The sequence below is a fragment of the Corapipo altera genome, unplaced genomic scaffold, assembly GCF_003945725.1.
Source record: "Corapipo altera isolate COAL_440 unplaced genomic scaffold, ASM394572v1 104, whole genome shotgun sequence".
NCBI lineage: Eukaryota > Metazoa > Chordata > Aves > Passeriformes > Pipridae > Corapipo > Corapipo altera.
The window spans coordinates 6,454,562-6,470,867 of NW_020884920.1; the positions used below are offsets into that span (position 1 = coordinate 6,454,562).

The 16,306-nt window shown below is 49.6% G+C and overlaps 1 protein-coding gene across 8 annotated transcripts in view; it reads left to right on the forward strand.

The window, feature by feature from the left end:
- TSC2 (TSC complex subunit 2) overlaps positions 1-16,080 on the forward strand; it is a 33,705-nt gene extending 17,625 nt beyond the window's left edge. For 5 of the 8 annotated variants that reach the window (XM_027656813.1, XM_027656812.1, XM_027656805.1 and 2 more), the window contains 16 exons: positions 1,995-2,159; positions 2,957-3,109; positions 3,270-3,382; positions 3,904-4,125; positions 4,787-5,002; positions 6,574-6,642; positions 8,738-8,898; positions 9,421-9,908; positions 10,683-10,758; positions 11,677-11,763; positions 12,197-12,383; positions 13,155-13,294; positions 13,471-13,549; positions 14,141-14,232; positions 14,490-14,588; positions 14,678-16,080. In XM_027656813.1, coding sequence (XP_027512614.1) covers positions 1,995-2,159; positions 2,957-3,109; positions 3,270-3,382; positions 3,904-4,125; positions 4,787-5,002; positions 6,574-6,642; positions 8,738-8,898; positions 9,421-9,908; positions 10,683-10,758; positions 11,677-11,763; positions 12,197-12,383; positions 13,155-13,294; positions 13,471-13,549; positions 14,141-14,232; positions 14,490-14,588; positions 14,678-14,845 — 2,515 coding nt within the window. In that variant the 3' untranslated portion in view covers positions 14,846-16,080. The remainder of the gene's footprint in view (positions 1-1,994; positions 2,160-2,956; positions 3,110-3,269; positions 3,383-3,903; positions 4,126-4,786; positions 5,003-6,573; positions 6,643-8,737; positions 8,899-9,420; positions 9,909-10,682; positions 10,759-11,676; positions 11,764-12,196; positions 12,384-13,154; positions 13,295-13,470; positions 13,550-14,140; positions 14,233-14,489; positions 14,589-14,677) is intronic. The other 3 variants (XM_027656808.1, XM_027656809.1, XM_027656811.1) reach the window with 1 other exon arrangement.
- Positions 16,081-16,306: the final 226 nt, after the last annotated feature.

Sequence of the window (16,306 nt, forward strand, 5' to 3'; positions counted from 1 at the left end):
CCGGTCCCGCAGCATCAGTGTGTCTGAACATGTGGTCCGCAGGTAGAGGCACTTTGAATGGGGACAATCCAAGAGCAACTCAGCCCTTGGAGGTTTTCCTGCAGGGGTGGGTGGTAGCAGGGGGGATTTGCATGTGGGATGCTTGCATGACTCTGGTACCCAACCAAAATCTGGCCTTGGCCCCAGCGGAAGGTTTCGGGTGTCCCGTGGCTTCTCAAGGTGGGATGTTGGGCTGTCCCATCACACCCTGTGTGTGTGTGTGGTTACTTTGCCGCGTTCTCTGGTGCTATAGCGATGAAAAATTGTGGTTTCAAAGTAAAGATGGTGAAAGGGGGGGGGGGAACCAAAAAACACCCAGAAAAAAACACCAAAAAAAGAGGAAAAAGGTTGCATTCTGTGCAAGTGAGAGATCTGGTTACAACTGACTAAAACTTGAGCCTTCCAAGTAGTGACTTGCCCCACTTTGGAGACACTTTGGAAGCTCTGCAAAGTTATATAGAGACCTTCCTCCCAGCCTAGAAGGAACAGTCCTGGCCTCAGTTTAGGATTTGTTGGTTGAGGTAAAGGAGCTGATGGAAGTATTCAGGTCTCCAATAAGATGCTATGAATACCAGAGCAGTGAAGGGTGTGCTCAGCCCATGGGAAGCTGTTGCTTTCACAACTTAAGAAAACAAGATTTGATTTCAGACACTGATCTGATTGATTGACAAGATTTGATTGCGGACATTGATCTGCTCCCATGAAAGATGAAACAGTTGATGCCAGTTTTTAAAATGTATTTCTGGATCACTTCCCTTGAGAGTTAAACTGCTGTTGGTTTTAATTCTGAACCTGAAGATCTGTGCCTTAATCTGTAGGATTGCTGTCAGTGGAACTTGATTTTCTGGTTTGTTTTTATTTTTGACTATATATGGTATGTGGGGAGAAGAGACCGAAGTGACTGAGTTGCAGATATAAATATAATTCTGACACTTCATTTGATGGAAGAAATTCCTCCTTGTGAGGGTGCTCAGGCCCTGGCACAGGTTGCCCAGAGAAGCTGTGGCTGCCCCTGGATCCCTGGAAGTGTCCAAGGCCAGGTTGGACGGGGCTTGGAGCAACCTGGGCTAGTGGAAGGTGTCCCTGCCCATGGCAGGGGATGGGACTGGATGGGCTTTAAGTTCCCTTCCAACCCAAACCATTCCAGGATTCTGTGATTCTCTGACATCCCCATTAATCACTGGGTGATTTTTTTCTCTTGTATTTATGTATAAGTAGTAGCAACTAAAAATTCAGATAATTACCATTAATGATGCCAAAGAAGTTGTCATGTCATAAAAAAATTTGGCTGTACTTCAGCTTAGTTTGTATTACAATGGCATAAGGAGTTTCTTTGTAAAATACTGTAGTCCAGGCTGCTACAGAAACTGGTTTAAGCTGCCTTGTTAACTTGGCTGATTTGAAAGCCAATTTCCTGTTCAGAGTGCAATTTTTTTTCTATTTCAAGTTAAATTAGGTTTTACGTAGCTGTCGAATTTGGAGGGAAAAAAGCAATATATGGAAGAGATGCAACAGAGAAAAAAGCAAACCACAGGATTAAATCTGGAGTGCCCCAATTTCTGGCTCATGGGCAACATTCTGCCTGGGAAGCTGGTGCTGGTTCAGGGGATGCTTGCCCTCAGCATAGATTAGTGAACTCAGAGCATGGTGCTGCCACTCACTCCTTGCTTGGGGCACTTGCCCATGGGCCACCAACCTCAGAGAGCACTGGCCAGCTGACTGACATTGGAGTGTGCTCAGTCTCTCCAGATAAAATACCCTTTCTACAAGGGCAGGCAGCGAAGCACAACGCGAGGCTGATCCAAAAATACGTTGCTATGCCCTGGGTTTGGTGCCTGGCCACCTCTCTGATCTGGCACGTGCATGTGTGGCAGGGTCTGTGTCCTGCTGTCTGTCGGGTGACAGGGACCAGCATCCTGCAGTGTGATCTGTCAGTCGGAAACATTCTCTTCCAGTCGGATCCAAACGTCCATCACCAGCTCGAGCCTGGGCTCTGCAGATGAAAATTCAATGGCTCAGGCTGATGACAACTTAAAAAACCTCCACCTGGAGCTCACAGAGACCTGCCTGGATATGATGGCTCGATACGTCTTCTCCAACTTCACTGCGGTGCCAAAGAGGTAATGGGACCAGTCACTGACCACAGGAGAGAGGGGTTGAGTTGGGGATCAGATTTCACCTCATTAGTGGAAAATTCCTGTGACATGTTGGGATTCTGGCAGGCCCAGGCTCTGAAGCCTTTCCTAACTGATAAAATCTGGCTTGGCTAAAGAGGAGGTTACAATGAAAGAAGACAGAGAAGAGAAGGCTCCAAGGAGACCTTAAAGCCCCTTCCAGTGTCTAAAGGGGCTCCAGGAGAGCTGGAGAGGGACTTTGGACAAGGGATGGAGGGAGAATGGCTTCCCATTGCCAGAGTGCAGGGTTAGAATTCTTCCCTGTGAGGGAGGTGAGGCCCTGGCACAGGTTGCCCAGAGAAGCTGTGGCTGCCTCATCCCTGGAAGTGTCCAAGGCCAAGTTGGATGGGGCTTGGAGCAACCTGGGATAGTGGGAGGTGTCTCTGCCTGTGCCAGGGGATGGGACTGGATGATCTTGAAGGTCCCTTCCAACCCAAACCATTCCATGATTCTGTGAAGTCCATTGGAGACAATCAGCCTTTGTCTCAGCCTGGAACTGTCTGAAGGAGATGCCTTGAAGGCTCTGGGAGCAGTGCTTTGTTTCATGTCCTTGCTGGATAGTCACAGTCTCTGCTACAGAAGGTCATGCATTATCCTGATGGATAATGTATATGTTGACAGCCAAGGGGAATGGTACAGATGCTGTATAAAGAAGGAAAGCAGCAGGTTCTCCTGCATGGTTCATGAAATCTGCTCTGTTCCCTGCCTCCTGAGGAAGGTTTTCATCACAAGTGTGTTCCCAGGTCTCCCGTGGGCGAGTTTCTCTTGGCTGGAGGGAGGACGAAGACGTGGCTGGTTGGTAACAAGCTGGTGACCATCACTACAAGTGTTGGAACAGGGACAAGGTCCCTGCTTGGCCTGGACTCTGGAGAGTTCCAAAACCCCACAGAATCAAGGTAATTTTTGCTCCTATTTCTAGAAGTTTCCACCTAACTTTAACCTAACCCACTGTTACAGTGCATCTTTTTAGTTTTTCCTCCTGTTAGACAAGGGATGTCTTATTTGTCCAGCATGACTGATTCGTCTCAACATGACCAATATCTTCTTTTCCCATAGCTCAGACCCTGTTTTGCAAGTGAGACAGACTAAAGAAGCTCCAGCCAAACTGGAATCTCAGGCTGGGCAGCAGGTTTGCAGAAGCTCTCGCAACAGAGTCCGATCCATGTCGGGTGAGTTCCTGTCCTGGAGTCTCTCTGCCATCCCTGCGTTCATGTCACAGGTCTAAATGTCCCAGTGCCTCCTGTGGCTGAGCTGTTTTGGGGCTCTGGACCTGTTTGGTGTTGAATAATGGGCAGGTGGGGCTCCTCCTGCTTCCCTCTCCTTGCAGGAGAGCCTTGGTGATCACAGAAGTTGGTTTAGAGGAAACACGGGGAAGGTAAAATTCCCTTGGGTTCCTGTCGTGGTTTAACACCATTTGACAGCTAAGCCCCACCCAGATGCTCCCTCAGTCCCCTGTGGTGGGATGGGGAGAGAATTGGAAGGAGAAAAGTAAGAAAACTTGTGGGTTGAGAGAAGAACAGTTTAATAATGGAAATAAGATAATAGTAACAGTAATAATTGTAATGAAAAGGAAAATAAAAACTGGGTCAGTTCCCAATATTGTGCATGCAGCTGCTGGAGGATCTTAAAAGCCTTATTCCTGAGCTGTTTTGGGGGCTAACTCTCCCTTGGTTTGTGTCTGTCCTGCCAGGTGGTCATGCCTTACGTGTTGGTGCCTTAGACAGCTCAGGCTCCCATTTCGCCAGTGGCTCCACCCCCCAAGGGACACAGGGCCCTCCTGCTCCTGCAGCTCGCTCAGAGAAGGCTAATCCTGCTCCACAGACACCCCTGCAGAAGGAAAAAGCAAACTTGGCTGCCTATGTCCCACTGCTGACCCAGGGGTGGGCAGAAATCCTGGTGCGCAGACCCACAGGTACGACCCTGAGTGTGGAGTGAGATCCTGGACCTGGGGAGAAGCCAGAGCATGGGGGAAGAACAATCCATATTTAGTTGTGTATGGATTGCTCTTCATTGCTTGCTGCCTTTTCAGACTGTGGAACCATGGAATGATTTGGGTGGGAAGGGACCTTAAAGGCCATCCAGTTCCACCCCCTGCCATTTGCAGGGACACCTTCCACTAGCCCAGGTTGCTCCAAGCCCTGTCCAGCCTGGCCTTGGACACTTCCAGGGATGGGGCATCTACAGCTCTGAGCAGCTGCACAGTGGTGTTTGCTCTTGGGGAAGGAACAACGACATGTTCAAGGTCAAAATTCTTGAACACATAACAGGAATTGTCTCTTTCAGCTGAAATCTGGTTCACAAGAAAACAACTGACCTGGTATCATTAATTAAAATACCAGAGTGTTTTGGATGACTTTGGGGAATCTGCTGTAGTAATGAGTTACCAGGGATGGGTTTTGAAGAGCTTGGGTTGAGGTGCAGAGCACAGGGAGGAGGAAATGAATCAAGTGATTCTGCAGAAGAACCGAGAGCTTGGTCCAGTTTGATTTTGATTTGCAAACTGCAAAACAACTTGTGCTTTTTCAGCCTGAGCTGGGAATACTCAATACCCTTCCCTGATTTTTCCCTCCCAGGTAACACCAGCTGGCTGATGAGTCTGGAGAACCCGCTCAGCCCGTTCTCCTCAGACATCAACAACATGCCCCTGCAGGAGCTCTCCAATGCCCTCATGGCTGCAGAGCGCTTCAAGGAGCACCGGGAAACGGCTCTTTACAAATCCCTGTCCGTGCCCTCCTCCAGCCTGGCCACGGGAACAGCCAAACCCTCGCTCCTGCAGCGCTCCAACACAGGTGAGAGCTCCGGGCAGGGAGCCTGGCCCGGGGGGAACTGTGAGGCTGCAGGGCTTCTAGGGCAGCACAGCTGGGAGCATGAGGGGAATCAGTTCTTGTCCCTAGGAGTTTTCAGTGAAAAACTCCCTTCCTCCTTGCCTCTGCTGCTCCGTGGGAAAAGCACCTCTCTGTTGAGGAGAAGGAAGAGGAGTCCCTGAGCTTCCCGGGAGGAGCTGTGTGTTCCGTGTGTTCCCAAATGAAAATGAACAAAGTCGTGGATCTGTTCCCTCTTCCACCTGCTTGGGGCTGATCTGGGCATCCCACTTGTGGATGGATCTTTCCATGCAGTGTTTCCATTTCCATTTGTCTTCAGTATGGGAGTCTGTGTTGGGCACTCAGAGCTGCAGGTTCCTGGGGGAAGGGCCTGTTCCCAACCTGGCCAGCCAGGATCAGGTAGATGCCACTGGCCTTGACAGCAGGAGATAATCAGAATGCAAATCCTGTTGGATTTATCCACCTCTGAAAAGGACTGTTTAGCCCTTAGTTGAACCACTTGAGTTTCATTTGCTGCCTTTCTTTTAACACAGTGGCCAAGGATTTTCACTCAATTTGTTTTGATGCTAGTTCAGCTCCTAAAAAGCTGTTAATGTTGGGAGATTAGTGTTGACCCGCAGCTTTTAAAGCTTTCTGTAATCCCTGCTCATTATCTTATCAATGATGCCCACACTGAGGCTCTGAGCACTGCTGGCAGTGCTACCAGCAGACCAGGCTTTGCTGGGGAGCAGGGAGATGGATTGCCTGGAAATCTGGTAAAAATGCCAGTTTTGAGGTTTGTTTTAAGCAGGGCAGGTTATGATTTTAGGATTTCAGAAACCGCAAACACAAAATTGGAGTAAGAATCAAATTATCATCTCTTAAAACCAAAAAAATTTAAATTCTTATCTGTGAACACTTATCTGTGAACCTTCAAATTTGAGGTGTATAGGAGCTAAGTGATGAGCTGAAAGCACCACCTGAATGCCACTCCTGTGCCAATCTGAGTCATTTTGGCCACATCCTTGTTAACATCTCCAGTAGACTTGCAGGAGCTGGCTGGGAATGACTGGAAGAAGTTTTGCTGTCAGACTGTCACGTGCCTGTTGTTCTGCCTCTTCAGAGGTTAAACCTTTGTGAGTCTATACCTGTGTTTCTGCTCTTCTGTGGGTTTAAAAATGATCTTGTGCCAAGAGTGTGTAGGTCAGGAGGGGCTCAGCCTGGTTTCCTGTGAGTGCTGGGATAGCAGGAAGGAATTTTCTGTGTCTAAACCTCCCCAAATGTGTTCTGCAAAGGGAGCAGTTGGAGCCTACACTGTTGGATGTGTTTATGCCTCCCTTATTTGTGTTGAGACCTTGTACCCCTAAAATACCCCTTTGGCATCTAGTGAGCTTATCCCAGCTTGTTCTTTCCTTTGTTTCATTTATTTATTTATTTGTTTTAAAATAGGCTCTTGGTTACATTTTGAACTCTGTGCTTTTTAATTTTTTTATATTTTTTATTTTCATATAGTCTCTCCTTCCTTTTGATGTAGCTGCTCACTTGATTTCCCTTTGCAGTGGCCTCTTTCTCTTCCATGTACCAGTCCAGTTGTCAAGGGAAGTTGCACAGGAGCATATCCTGGGCAGGTATATTTATATATCTTTAAGGAAAAAAAAAAAAAAACAAACCAACAAACAGTATTGCCATAGAAGAACACCTCTGATTCATAGAAAATGTATCCCTCATCCCTCATTTTCCCTTTCCATGTCTCCTGTCTGTCCCCAGTCTCATCACTCTCAACAAATGGGATCTTGACTAGCATGAAGAAGTCCAAGCCAGATCCAACATTTGCAAGTGCAGACAATTTCCTAAAGAAACTTTGGTTTTAGCTGGGGTGGCTTGTGAGTCCTGAGGCAGAGTGTTAAACGACCTGTCTGGGTGCCTTGATTAATTGAATTCTTCATTTTCAGCTTCAGTTTACAATTGGCTTTGTGTTCTGCTCAGTGTAAAAGCTCCCACTTGTGAGAAGAGCAGCATGTGCTGCAGGACAAGCTCCCCTGAAATGGAGTCCTTGGCTGCTCAGCCCACAGGAATCTGCCAGAATTGGACACAGAAAGATATGAAAGAAAAATATATGTATTTTTGAAGTATATGTAAAGTTTGACACTAGCATGGATGGTGGTTAAGAGTATTATAAATAAAAAATATATCAGCAGAAAACCTGCTAAATTCTACCTTTTAGAGGCTCTATAACAGTGTAAAATCTCTCTCCACTTCAGTAAAATTGATTTTGTAATTAAATGAAGTGGAGATCAAATTACACACCTTATGAGCACAACACCTGCATTGCTTTGATAACCTGCAGTGCTTTGTGATTTTAATTAGAGGGTTCAAATGTCTTTCTGCCTCTTTCCTTCACTGGAAAACTCCCTGTAGAGCACTGGGGTGTTCTGAGCTGCTGGTGGGTGTTGTCAGAGGCCTCTCAAAGCAACACAAAGCTGCTGCAGTTAAATATTTTTCTGCACTTTTCTTTGCTCCTGTTATTCTCTTCCCACCTAAAGAATAATTAGTGCTTGGATTATTTCAAAGCACCAGCAATCTTGGCAGAGGTGTAAGAGGGAAGCTTGGAAGCACTGGCTATGTGCAGGTGTGTTCTGGCTTGGACAGCTAACCAGATCAGCACGTTGTTTTGGTTCCTTTTGGTTTGTTTTGTATTTTTTAGAAGGTTTGTGTGTGCAATGCTAACTCTTAATTGCTTCTTTGAAATAACTTTGGTCCTGCGAGCTGAAATCAATCCAGGAAAAGCTGCTTTAGTGATTTTTCTTTGTATTTTTTTTAATTTTGCTGATTTTCCCTTTTTTTTTTTTTTTTCTGTGTGTGTGTGCTAATTTTTGGTTTTATTATTATTATTTTGGAAAACAAATCTTGGCCTTTCAGATTGGTCTTCCAGTCCCTTGTGTGCATAATGGGAAGCCTCCTGTTCTCCAGCCTTTTCCTCAGGACAAAAAGCAAGGCCAAGAGGAGCCTTTGGTCAGACTCATCCCTGTGGTCAGTGCCTGGAGCAGATCCCACATTAAATCCTCCATGTAGGCAGGGATTCCAAGGAGTTTTCTTGTCAGTGTGGTTCCATTCCCTGTTTGTCTGAGCAGGTGCCAGTGCAGCTTTGCTGCAGTGCCCGTGTCACTCCTGCTCCTGTCCTTCCACATGTTCAGGGCTGAATTGTTTTGCTTCTCCTGAGATATACCAGGAAAACTGCCAAACTGCAAGGAAATGGCTCCTAGGAAAATTTCTTATCTCCTTCCAGGCCTCAAGGCACAGGAGTGTTGCATTTCAGTACAAGAAAAACTCCCTGTGTCGCAGACTTGCACAGAACTGATGTCTCAGTGAACTTTTAGCACTAGTCTTGTGCTTTCCTACATCTCTGTAGTTCCTGTCTGTCCTGGTAACCAATGTCCAAGCTCCCATTTCCTCATTCTGTCCCCTCCTCGTTCATCAGTAACAATTGGAAACAACTGCACTTCCTTTGCCCGAGGCAGCCCTTTGCTGTGAGGGGGATTTATTCCGGTGCCAAAGGGGAACCCGGAGCGAGTCTGACATGCCAAGAAATCAAAGAGCACTCATTCCACATGGCCTTCCGTTGAGATCCCGTAGGGAAAAGGCTGGTACTTCAGAGGAGAGGATGGGGGCCTGCCCCTCTGGGCCCTCCCCACGCCTCAGCTGCCCTGCCCTGTGTCTCCGTAGAATCCGCCGTGGTGCTGGAGGAGGGGAGCGCGGGCGAGATGGAGCTCAAGGAAACCGAGTCCCCGGTGGAGTCTCCGGAGAGCGAGGACATGGAGACATCGTGTTCGGAGCACGTCCTGAGCGAGGAAAGGTTTGGTAAAGGCCAGGAGTCCTACAGCAGGGTAAGGAGAACCAGGGGGAGCAGCGTGTCCTGGGTGAGAGCCACGGCAGAGTCACCCGTGACTTCCCTCTTGGCACCCTGGGAACAACTTGCTGATGGCATCCAAGTGGAGCCATCACTGAGAGTGTGGATGGCCTGGGGGACTGCAGGGGAAAACTCTGTTTTATCAGGGTCCTTGATCCACATTACTTTGTGCTTGGCACCTCCCTGCTCACCTTCCCCTGGAAGTGTCAGGGTGCCTCGAGCGTTGCTGTTGCCAGCTTTTATTTTGGCTCTCAGGAAGAGGAAGAATTTCATTACTGTAAGGGTGGGGAGGCCCTGGCACAGGTTGCCCAGAGAAGCTGTGGCTGCCCCATCCCTGGAAGTGTCCAAGGCCAGGTTGGACGGGGCTTGGAGCGACCTGGGCTAGTGGAAGGTGTCCCTGCCCATGGCAGGGGGTAGGATGGGATGGGGTTTAATCCAAACCATTCTGGGATTCTATGATTCCATGAAAACTGTTCATCTTTGTTTCTCTCTCTTTAAGTCCTCCTCCACCTCCAGCCAAGAAGACAAATCAATGAAGTCAGAAGACCTGGTGGAGGGCGGAATTCCCATCGGGAGAGAGGACGGCCGGACGCTGGAGGAACTCTCCTTCCAGCCATCCCAGCCACTCAGCAAGTCCAGCTCCTCCCCTGAGCTCCAGACACTGCAGGAGGTCCTCAAGGATGCAAATGGCAGAGAAGTGACAAGGAGGCTGAGCACGGAAGTGAAATCCAAATCCCAGTCTGGGAACCTGGAAGGGGAAGGGCTGGGCAGCTGGCTGGGCAGGGGGGAGGACTCCAGGGGCACCGGGTCGGGCTTGGATGGCACCGGAGCCGCCACCTCTCCCCGCTCCCCCTCGGGACACCGGCCCCGGGGATACACCATCTCCGACTCTGCCCCGTCCAGGAGAGGGAAAAGGATCGAGAGAGATGCCTTCAAGGGCAGGACAGCAGCCTCCAACACTGAGAAAGTCCCCGGGATAAACCCCAGGTGGGTGGAGGGGCTCTCTGGGCCAGAATGGGAGCTCGGAACTGCTGCGTCATTGCTGGGCTCATCCAGAGCTGTCGTGGGGTCTGCAAAGCAGTACCTGATTGAAAAGGTTAATTACCTGCTTTATTAAGGAGCCAATACAGAAATATTGAGCCCACTACTGAATTAGATTTATGATTTAGGAAACAGAACTTCTAAACAGTGAAAGAAGTAGATGAATAGCTTCCTCATGTTCTTAATCTATGCTAATTTAAGGTGTGTGGCTCAACTGCAGGTCACCTAGAGTTAATTCTGCTGGGAGCAGCATGAATTGCTAGTTTTGCATTTCAAGAAATATAATGTGTAAAATCCTAAGAAAAATAGAAGGGTTATAATTGTTACTTTCTGAACTTGAGATAACAGTAATTGCCCAAAATTGCATGATGAGACCATTTTCATCTTACTGAGGGCAGGTAGAATGGAAATGTCTGTGCAGTCATGTGTCTGATAGCTCAGAAATACCCCTGGAGCTGTGAGGCAGGAGGGCATTCTGTGCCTTTGAACAGGGAATTTGTGTGGCTGCTGCTGTTTGACACATCATTGTTTTTCTGACAGGGGTCTATTACAAACTGCAGGTAGCCCAGGCACCTGAAGTGTCTGAAAGATGAGTAATATACCCTGTTAGCATTTTCATTGCTCCTATTTTTCTGCTGTACATAATGTTCTTGCATCCAGCAGATCAAAATTGACTTAACTTTTATGGTAACGGAACTTTTTCCTCCCTCTCTCCCTTAGCTTTGTGTTTTTACAGTTGTATCACTCCCCATTCTTTGGTGATGAAAACAACAAGCCCCTCTTGTTGCCAAATGAGGTAGGCAAGGAATTTCTTGTAAATTCTCGTAGTTACTTTTTTAACCTCATTACTTTCTTTGACTTTAAATGATAATTGCAAAAGTCCAGCTCAGGTGGTGCAATTTAAAGGTGTTTCCTACCAGCAGTGCCACAGATGGGAGATTCTCTGTGCCCCAATCCTGGTGGCTCCTGCTTTATGGCTCTGGATTGGATTTTGGGTACTGGGAGATGTTACTGGTGGTGTTTCAGAATCCTGGACAGAAGGCAGGGACAGTTGAGGAGTTGGGGGTTTGCTGGTAGGATGAGAACTGAGCATTAGGTGACCTGTCAGCCGTCCGTGTAATTGGGGATGGGCAAGAAGCATTCTGTGGTTCTATGGGATATTGGTCATAAAATTCCTGGAGAAGTAGTGCTGGAGTGGGGTTTTGGAGAGCTGAGCCCCACACAGGCTCCTGCTGACAGATTCCCCTCGCTTTGGGTGTGGGTGGTCAGGCAGGAGGGAGCCCAGGTGTGATGAGGCCAGAAATGTTCTTCAGAGCAAGAGACACAACCATTTTCCACGCCTGGAGCTGAAGTGAAGAGAGGATGTGATTTGTCGTGACAAATGCACCCAACCCATGCACTTGGGCAGATCAGTGTCACCTGGAGTGTAAACCCGGGAGAGCTGCTGCCAGATGCTACAGAGCACTGCCCTGTCCCTGGGCTGGCAGGCACTGTGCCCATGCAGGAAAGCATCCAGCAGGGAAAACACTAGGGAAGGTCAGGAATCTGTGCTTGCTCTGTCCCGAAGGGGTTTTAGTGCAGGCACTGAATGTGTGGAGATAATATTTAAAGATCACAGAATCCTGGAATGGCTCGGGTTGGAAGGGACCTTAAAGCCCCCCCAGACCCAGCCCTGGTCCAGGCTGCTCAGGTGTGACCAGTGCTTTGGTTGCAGACGTTTGAAAGGTCGGTGCAGCTCCTGGACCAGATCCCGTCGTACGACACACACAAGATTGCAGTGCTCTACGTTGGGGAGGGCCAGGTGAGTGTGACACACACAAGATTGCAGTGCTCTGTGTTGGGGAGGGCCAGGTGAGTGTGACACACCCAGGGTTGCAGTGCTCTACGTTGGGGAGGGCCAGGTGAGTGTGACACACCCAGGGTTGCAGTGCTGTACACTGGGGAGGGCCAGGTGAGTGTGACACACCCAGGATTGCAGTGCTCTATGTTGGGGAGGGCCAGGTGAGTGTGAGCAGGGCCTTCAGGCCCTGCACAGGGCCGGGCACCCCTGCAGCTGAGGGGTTTGTCCTGCTCCTGCAGGCCTTGCTTTTCCTTAGTTTCTTGCAGTAAAAATCAGTGCCTGCATGAAGCCCTTCTAGGAGGGCAGTGACTAATCCCAGGAAGGTGATAACCTGGTCACTGGTGCTCTTGGTGCCCTCGGCACTCAGTGACTCTGCCACATTCCTGTGTCCCAGAGCAACAACGAGATCGCGATCCTGTCCAACGAGCACGGCTCCTATCGCTACACCGAGTTCCTCACGGGGCTGGGGAAGCTCATTGAGCTCAAAGACTGTCAGCCAGACAAGATCTACCTCGGGGGCTTGGACGTGTGTGGGGAGGATGGCCAGTTTACCTACTGCTGGCACGATGACATCATGCAAGGTGAGGTGGCTCCAGAAGCTGGAAGGATGGTCTGTCTCTTCTTGACTGACCTGCCCTCTGCACATTGTTTCCTTTCTGAGGGAAGGTGACCTGGGGCTCTTGTTCTTTCTGATATCTCTGCAAGCCATGTGTTAAAGAGACCTGCCTTGTTTAAGAAAAGAAAAATCACTGCATTTTTCAAGTGGCCTGCTCTCTAAGGGTCGGTAGGGTTTGGTGTGGAGGTTTGCAGAATAAGCTGGTTGTTCCTGAGCTACTCTGAAGACTGTTCACTGAAGGTGGTGTCAAAGCTCTGCTCTGTTTCTCTGAAGAGCGATTTTGAGCAGGGGGTGTCACTGCTGTGGCCATTGCTCATTGCACTGCAGTGTCACCCTGCAGCACCCACAGTGCAGAAATCAACGGTGATCCAACAGGCCGTGGTGAACTTCCCTGATTTTTCCACACAGCTCTGCTCATCACAAGTCCAGTTCCATGCTGCAGGTCCTGGTGCTCAGTTAGGGCAAGTCCTGATTTAAGCTATTTTAACTCTTTCCTCCTTAAAGCCAGTTCTGCTCCTCACAGTGCTCTGCTCCTTCCCACTGACCACTTGCATTCCGTGCTCCAGGGACTGTCGGAGCAACCCGTGGGACTGGATCAGCTGTCACACACAGGGACAAACTTATTGAGGGAGCACAACTTGTATTTTTATTATTTTGGTGCTGGTACTGCTTTCTCTGCCATGTGACTGTTGCTGCTCTCCCGGCCCAACCTAAGGATTTTTGTTTCCCTCTCCAGCCATTTTCCACATTGCCACTCTGATGCCCACCAAGGATCTGGATAAATATCGCTGTGACAAGAAGAGGCACCTGGGGAATGATTTTGTTTCCATCGTTTACAATGATTCAGGAGAGGACTTCAAACTGGGAACAATAAAGGTACAAGGTTTTCCTGGTGGGTGTGTTGTAAATCTCCATCTGGTGTGGTACCTTAGCAGACAGTGTGGAGAGCATGAGTTGTTGGCCTTGGTGGGTTCACATGTGTGTTCATGGCATTCACAGGCCACGATGCTGCCAGGGAAATGTTTCTGACTGTTTTATCCTTTCCTCCTTAGGGCCAGTTCAATTTTGTGCACGTGATCATCACCCCCCTGGACTATGATTGTAACCTGGTGACGCTGCAGTGTCGGAAAGGTGGGGATCCCTCAGCCTTTCCCATGTTGGGGGTCAGTAACTGCCTTCACTGCGCATTGGGTTTGTGTTTCAAAAGTGAAAACTTCCAGGAGAAACTCTCTGGAACCAGTTTGCCCAGTTGGATCTGGGTTTGTCCTATTCCTGTATCTTCCCCAAGATAAGAGGTATCTTCCCATTGTACCACTCATACTCAAGGTTAAGACAAAATGCCAACAGTAGAGTAAATCCCTCCAGCAATACTTGGGAATGCTGGAGGAGAGGGGAGGTGCAGCTCCCTGTGGCTTTGGCCTCTGCTGTCCCTCCTGGCACTGCAGGACACAGACATGGCTCCATGTGAGTTCAACAGTGCTGGTGCTGGTGTTTTCCTCTTACCAGGGGGGCACTTGTGGGTGTTTCTGGCTCATGTTTCGGTTCATGTGAGAGCCCAGCAGGCTGTTCTTACAAGTTCTGTTGCAGTGGGAGCTGTGGAGCTCAGTGGGAACTTCTGTGATACAGTTCCTCAGGTTTCTATTACTTATTTAGTTACTGGCAAGCTTTGGCTTGTTCTTAACTGTGCGAAAATAATTTTTTTCTTCCTCCTTTAAATGAAAGACATGGAGGGTCTTGTGGACACGAGCGTTGCCAAGATCATCTCGGACAAGAACCTGCCCTTCGTGGCCCGTCAGATGGCCCTGCATGCCAACGTGAGTACCCTGAGCTCCCCGAGACCTCCTGGCTCCCAGCTGGTGCCTTGGGCCATCACCACCTGCCAAGGAAAGAAGCAGGGCTTGCTAAGGCAAAGAATTAAGTTTTCTACTTGACCTTGAAGTCAGAGTCGGCACACGAACAGCCGCAACTCAGAGCTGTGTTTCGGTTGCTGTCAAACTGCACTGAAAATTCTGTTTAATTTTGTTGTCATGGTTATGCTGATGTGGCTCCTCTCTTCCCCTTCCCAAATCAGATGGCTTCCCAGGTCCACCACAGCCGCTCAAACCCCACTGACACCTACCCCTCCAAGTGGATCGCGAGGCTGCGGCACATCAAGAGGCTGCGGCACCGGGTGAGCGCGGCCGCTCCGGGGCTTTGGAACCTGCTCAGCGCCAGCGAGGCAGGTAAAGTCAGCTGCCACCTCTCTCCTTTGCCTTCCAGCTCCGGGAGGAAACGCAGTACCAGAGCCCTGGCCTTCCCCTGCAGCTGCACCCCTCTGCCCCCAGCAAGCCCCCTCCCCAGGCGCCCCAGGACCCGCCGCCCACCTACGAGACGGGGCAGCGGAAGCGGCTCATCTCCTCCGTGGACGATTTCACCGAGTTCGTGTAGATCCTGGCACCTGTGTGGACACAGGGTTTGGGAGGCCTGGATGTGCTCCTTGCATGTGGGCTTGGCATTGAACCCTGCCAGGTTTGGATGTTCCTGCCTCGGCCTTCCCCGAGGAGGACACACTGTATTCCCAGCAGAGCTCGGAGAGGACCAACCCACCGTGTTTGGTTTTATTTGGTGTATTTCAAGGCTTCTGTCTCTGTTGGGAACTTCCCTGCAGAACCTTCCTTTGGACTCCTTCCACACCAGCTCCTGGGGGAAGCAGACAAAGGATGATATTCTGCAGATCCTTACATGAAGGTGCAGGAATTGTGGGATTTTTGATGACTTCATTGGGAACGAAATATGAAGTATTGAAAATCCAGTTGCTATTTTTGAGCACCTTGGAATCCCAGCTCCTACCTGGACCTGGAGTCTCTCAGCACTTGAACTCTCCATGCTCTGACTCTTTCTGCTACCAGCTCTGGAAAGAGTTAATTTGGGTTCTCTCCTGCCCAAAATGCTGCTTAAATTCCCAAGAGTTTTTCTGCATTTTGAGAGAGTCACGGCAGAAATTATTTTGCTACCAGAAGTAACAGCAAACAGGGAGGTGGAGCAGCAGAATGGCAGAGCTGGGCCAGGAATCCCTGGGGATGAACAGTCTGACCCAGGGGGCTGACTCCAGGTGTTCATCCCAAGGCCAGACCCGACTTCCAGGTCCATCTGCAGAACTTCCACTGGTTGCAGGAATGCTGGGGTATCCCAGCCTTCTCCATGCACCTGGTAACCCCTTTGGGAGACTGTTGTCATGTCTTGGGGCATCGTCTCTGCCTGAGTTTTGCCTGTTGCACTAACAGTGACAGTCTCTCCTGGGACTCCTCAAAGGTTCAGGCCCTTCCAGCCCAGCTGTGCACAGCTGGAATGGGATTCTGTAGCCCACCTTGAGCTGAGATGGGCACCAGACACTACACTACCCAACTGGGAGACACCATGTAAGCTGGACTATACTGTGAGTACTTTATCTCCTGCTTTGGCCCTGCCTGGGAAGCTGGATTTGGGAATGGCTGACAGCAGTGAGGTGAAGACAAGTGCAATGTGCACGTGGGACTGTGAAGTACCAGGGGAGGGGACAGAAAGGCCCCCCTGGCCTGTGCAGGGTGTTTGGGAACCAAGTGTCTGTTGTGTTTGAGTGTTTGAGTCGTAAAGGAAATAAAGTATTTGTCTGGTCAGTGGTTCTTGCTGGCCTGGGAAGGTTCCAACTGTTTCCTAATCATGTAAATCCTTCCTCCTCCCCCCTTTCAGCTTCCTGATCTGTGTTGCTCCTGTAACCACCCCCCACACCTCCCAGTGCTGGACACAGGGGGAATTCCTGGCTGTGTTCCAGCCCCTGTACTGGGATATTCCTTGTGGTTCAGCTTCAGGTAACCTCTGCAGTGGGGACGGGGCTTTTCTGTGGGCATTGCCCACCACATGTGAGCCAGG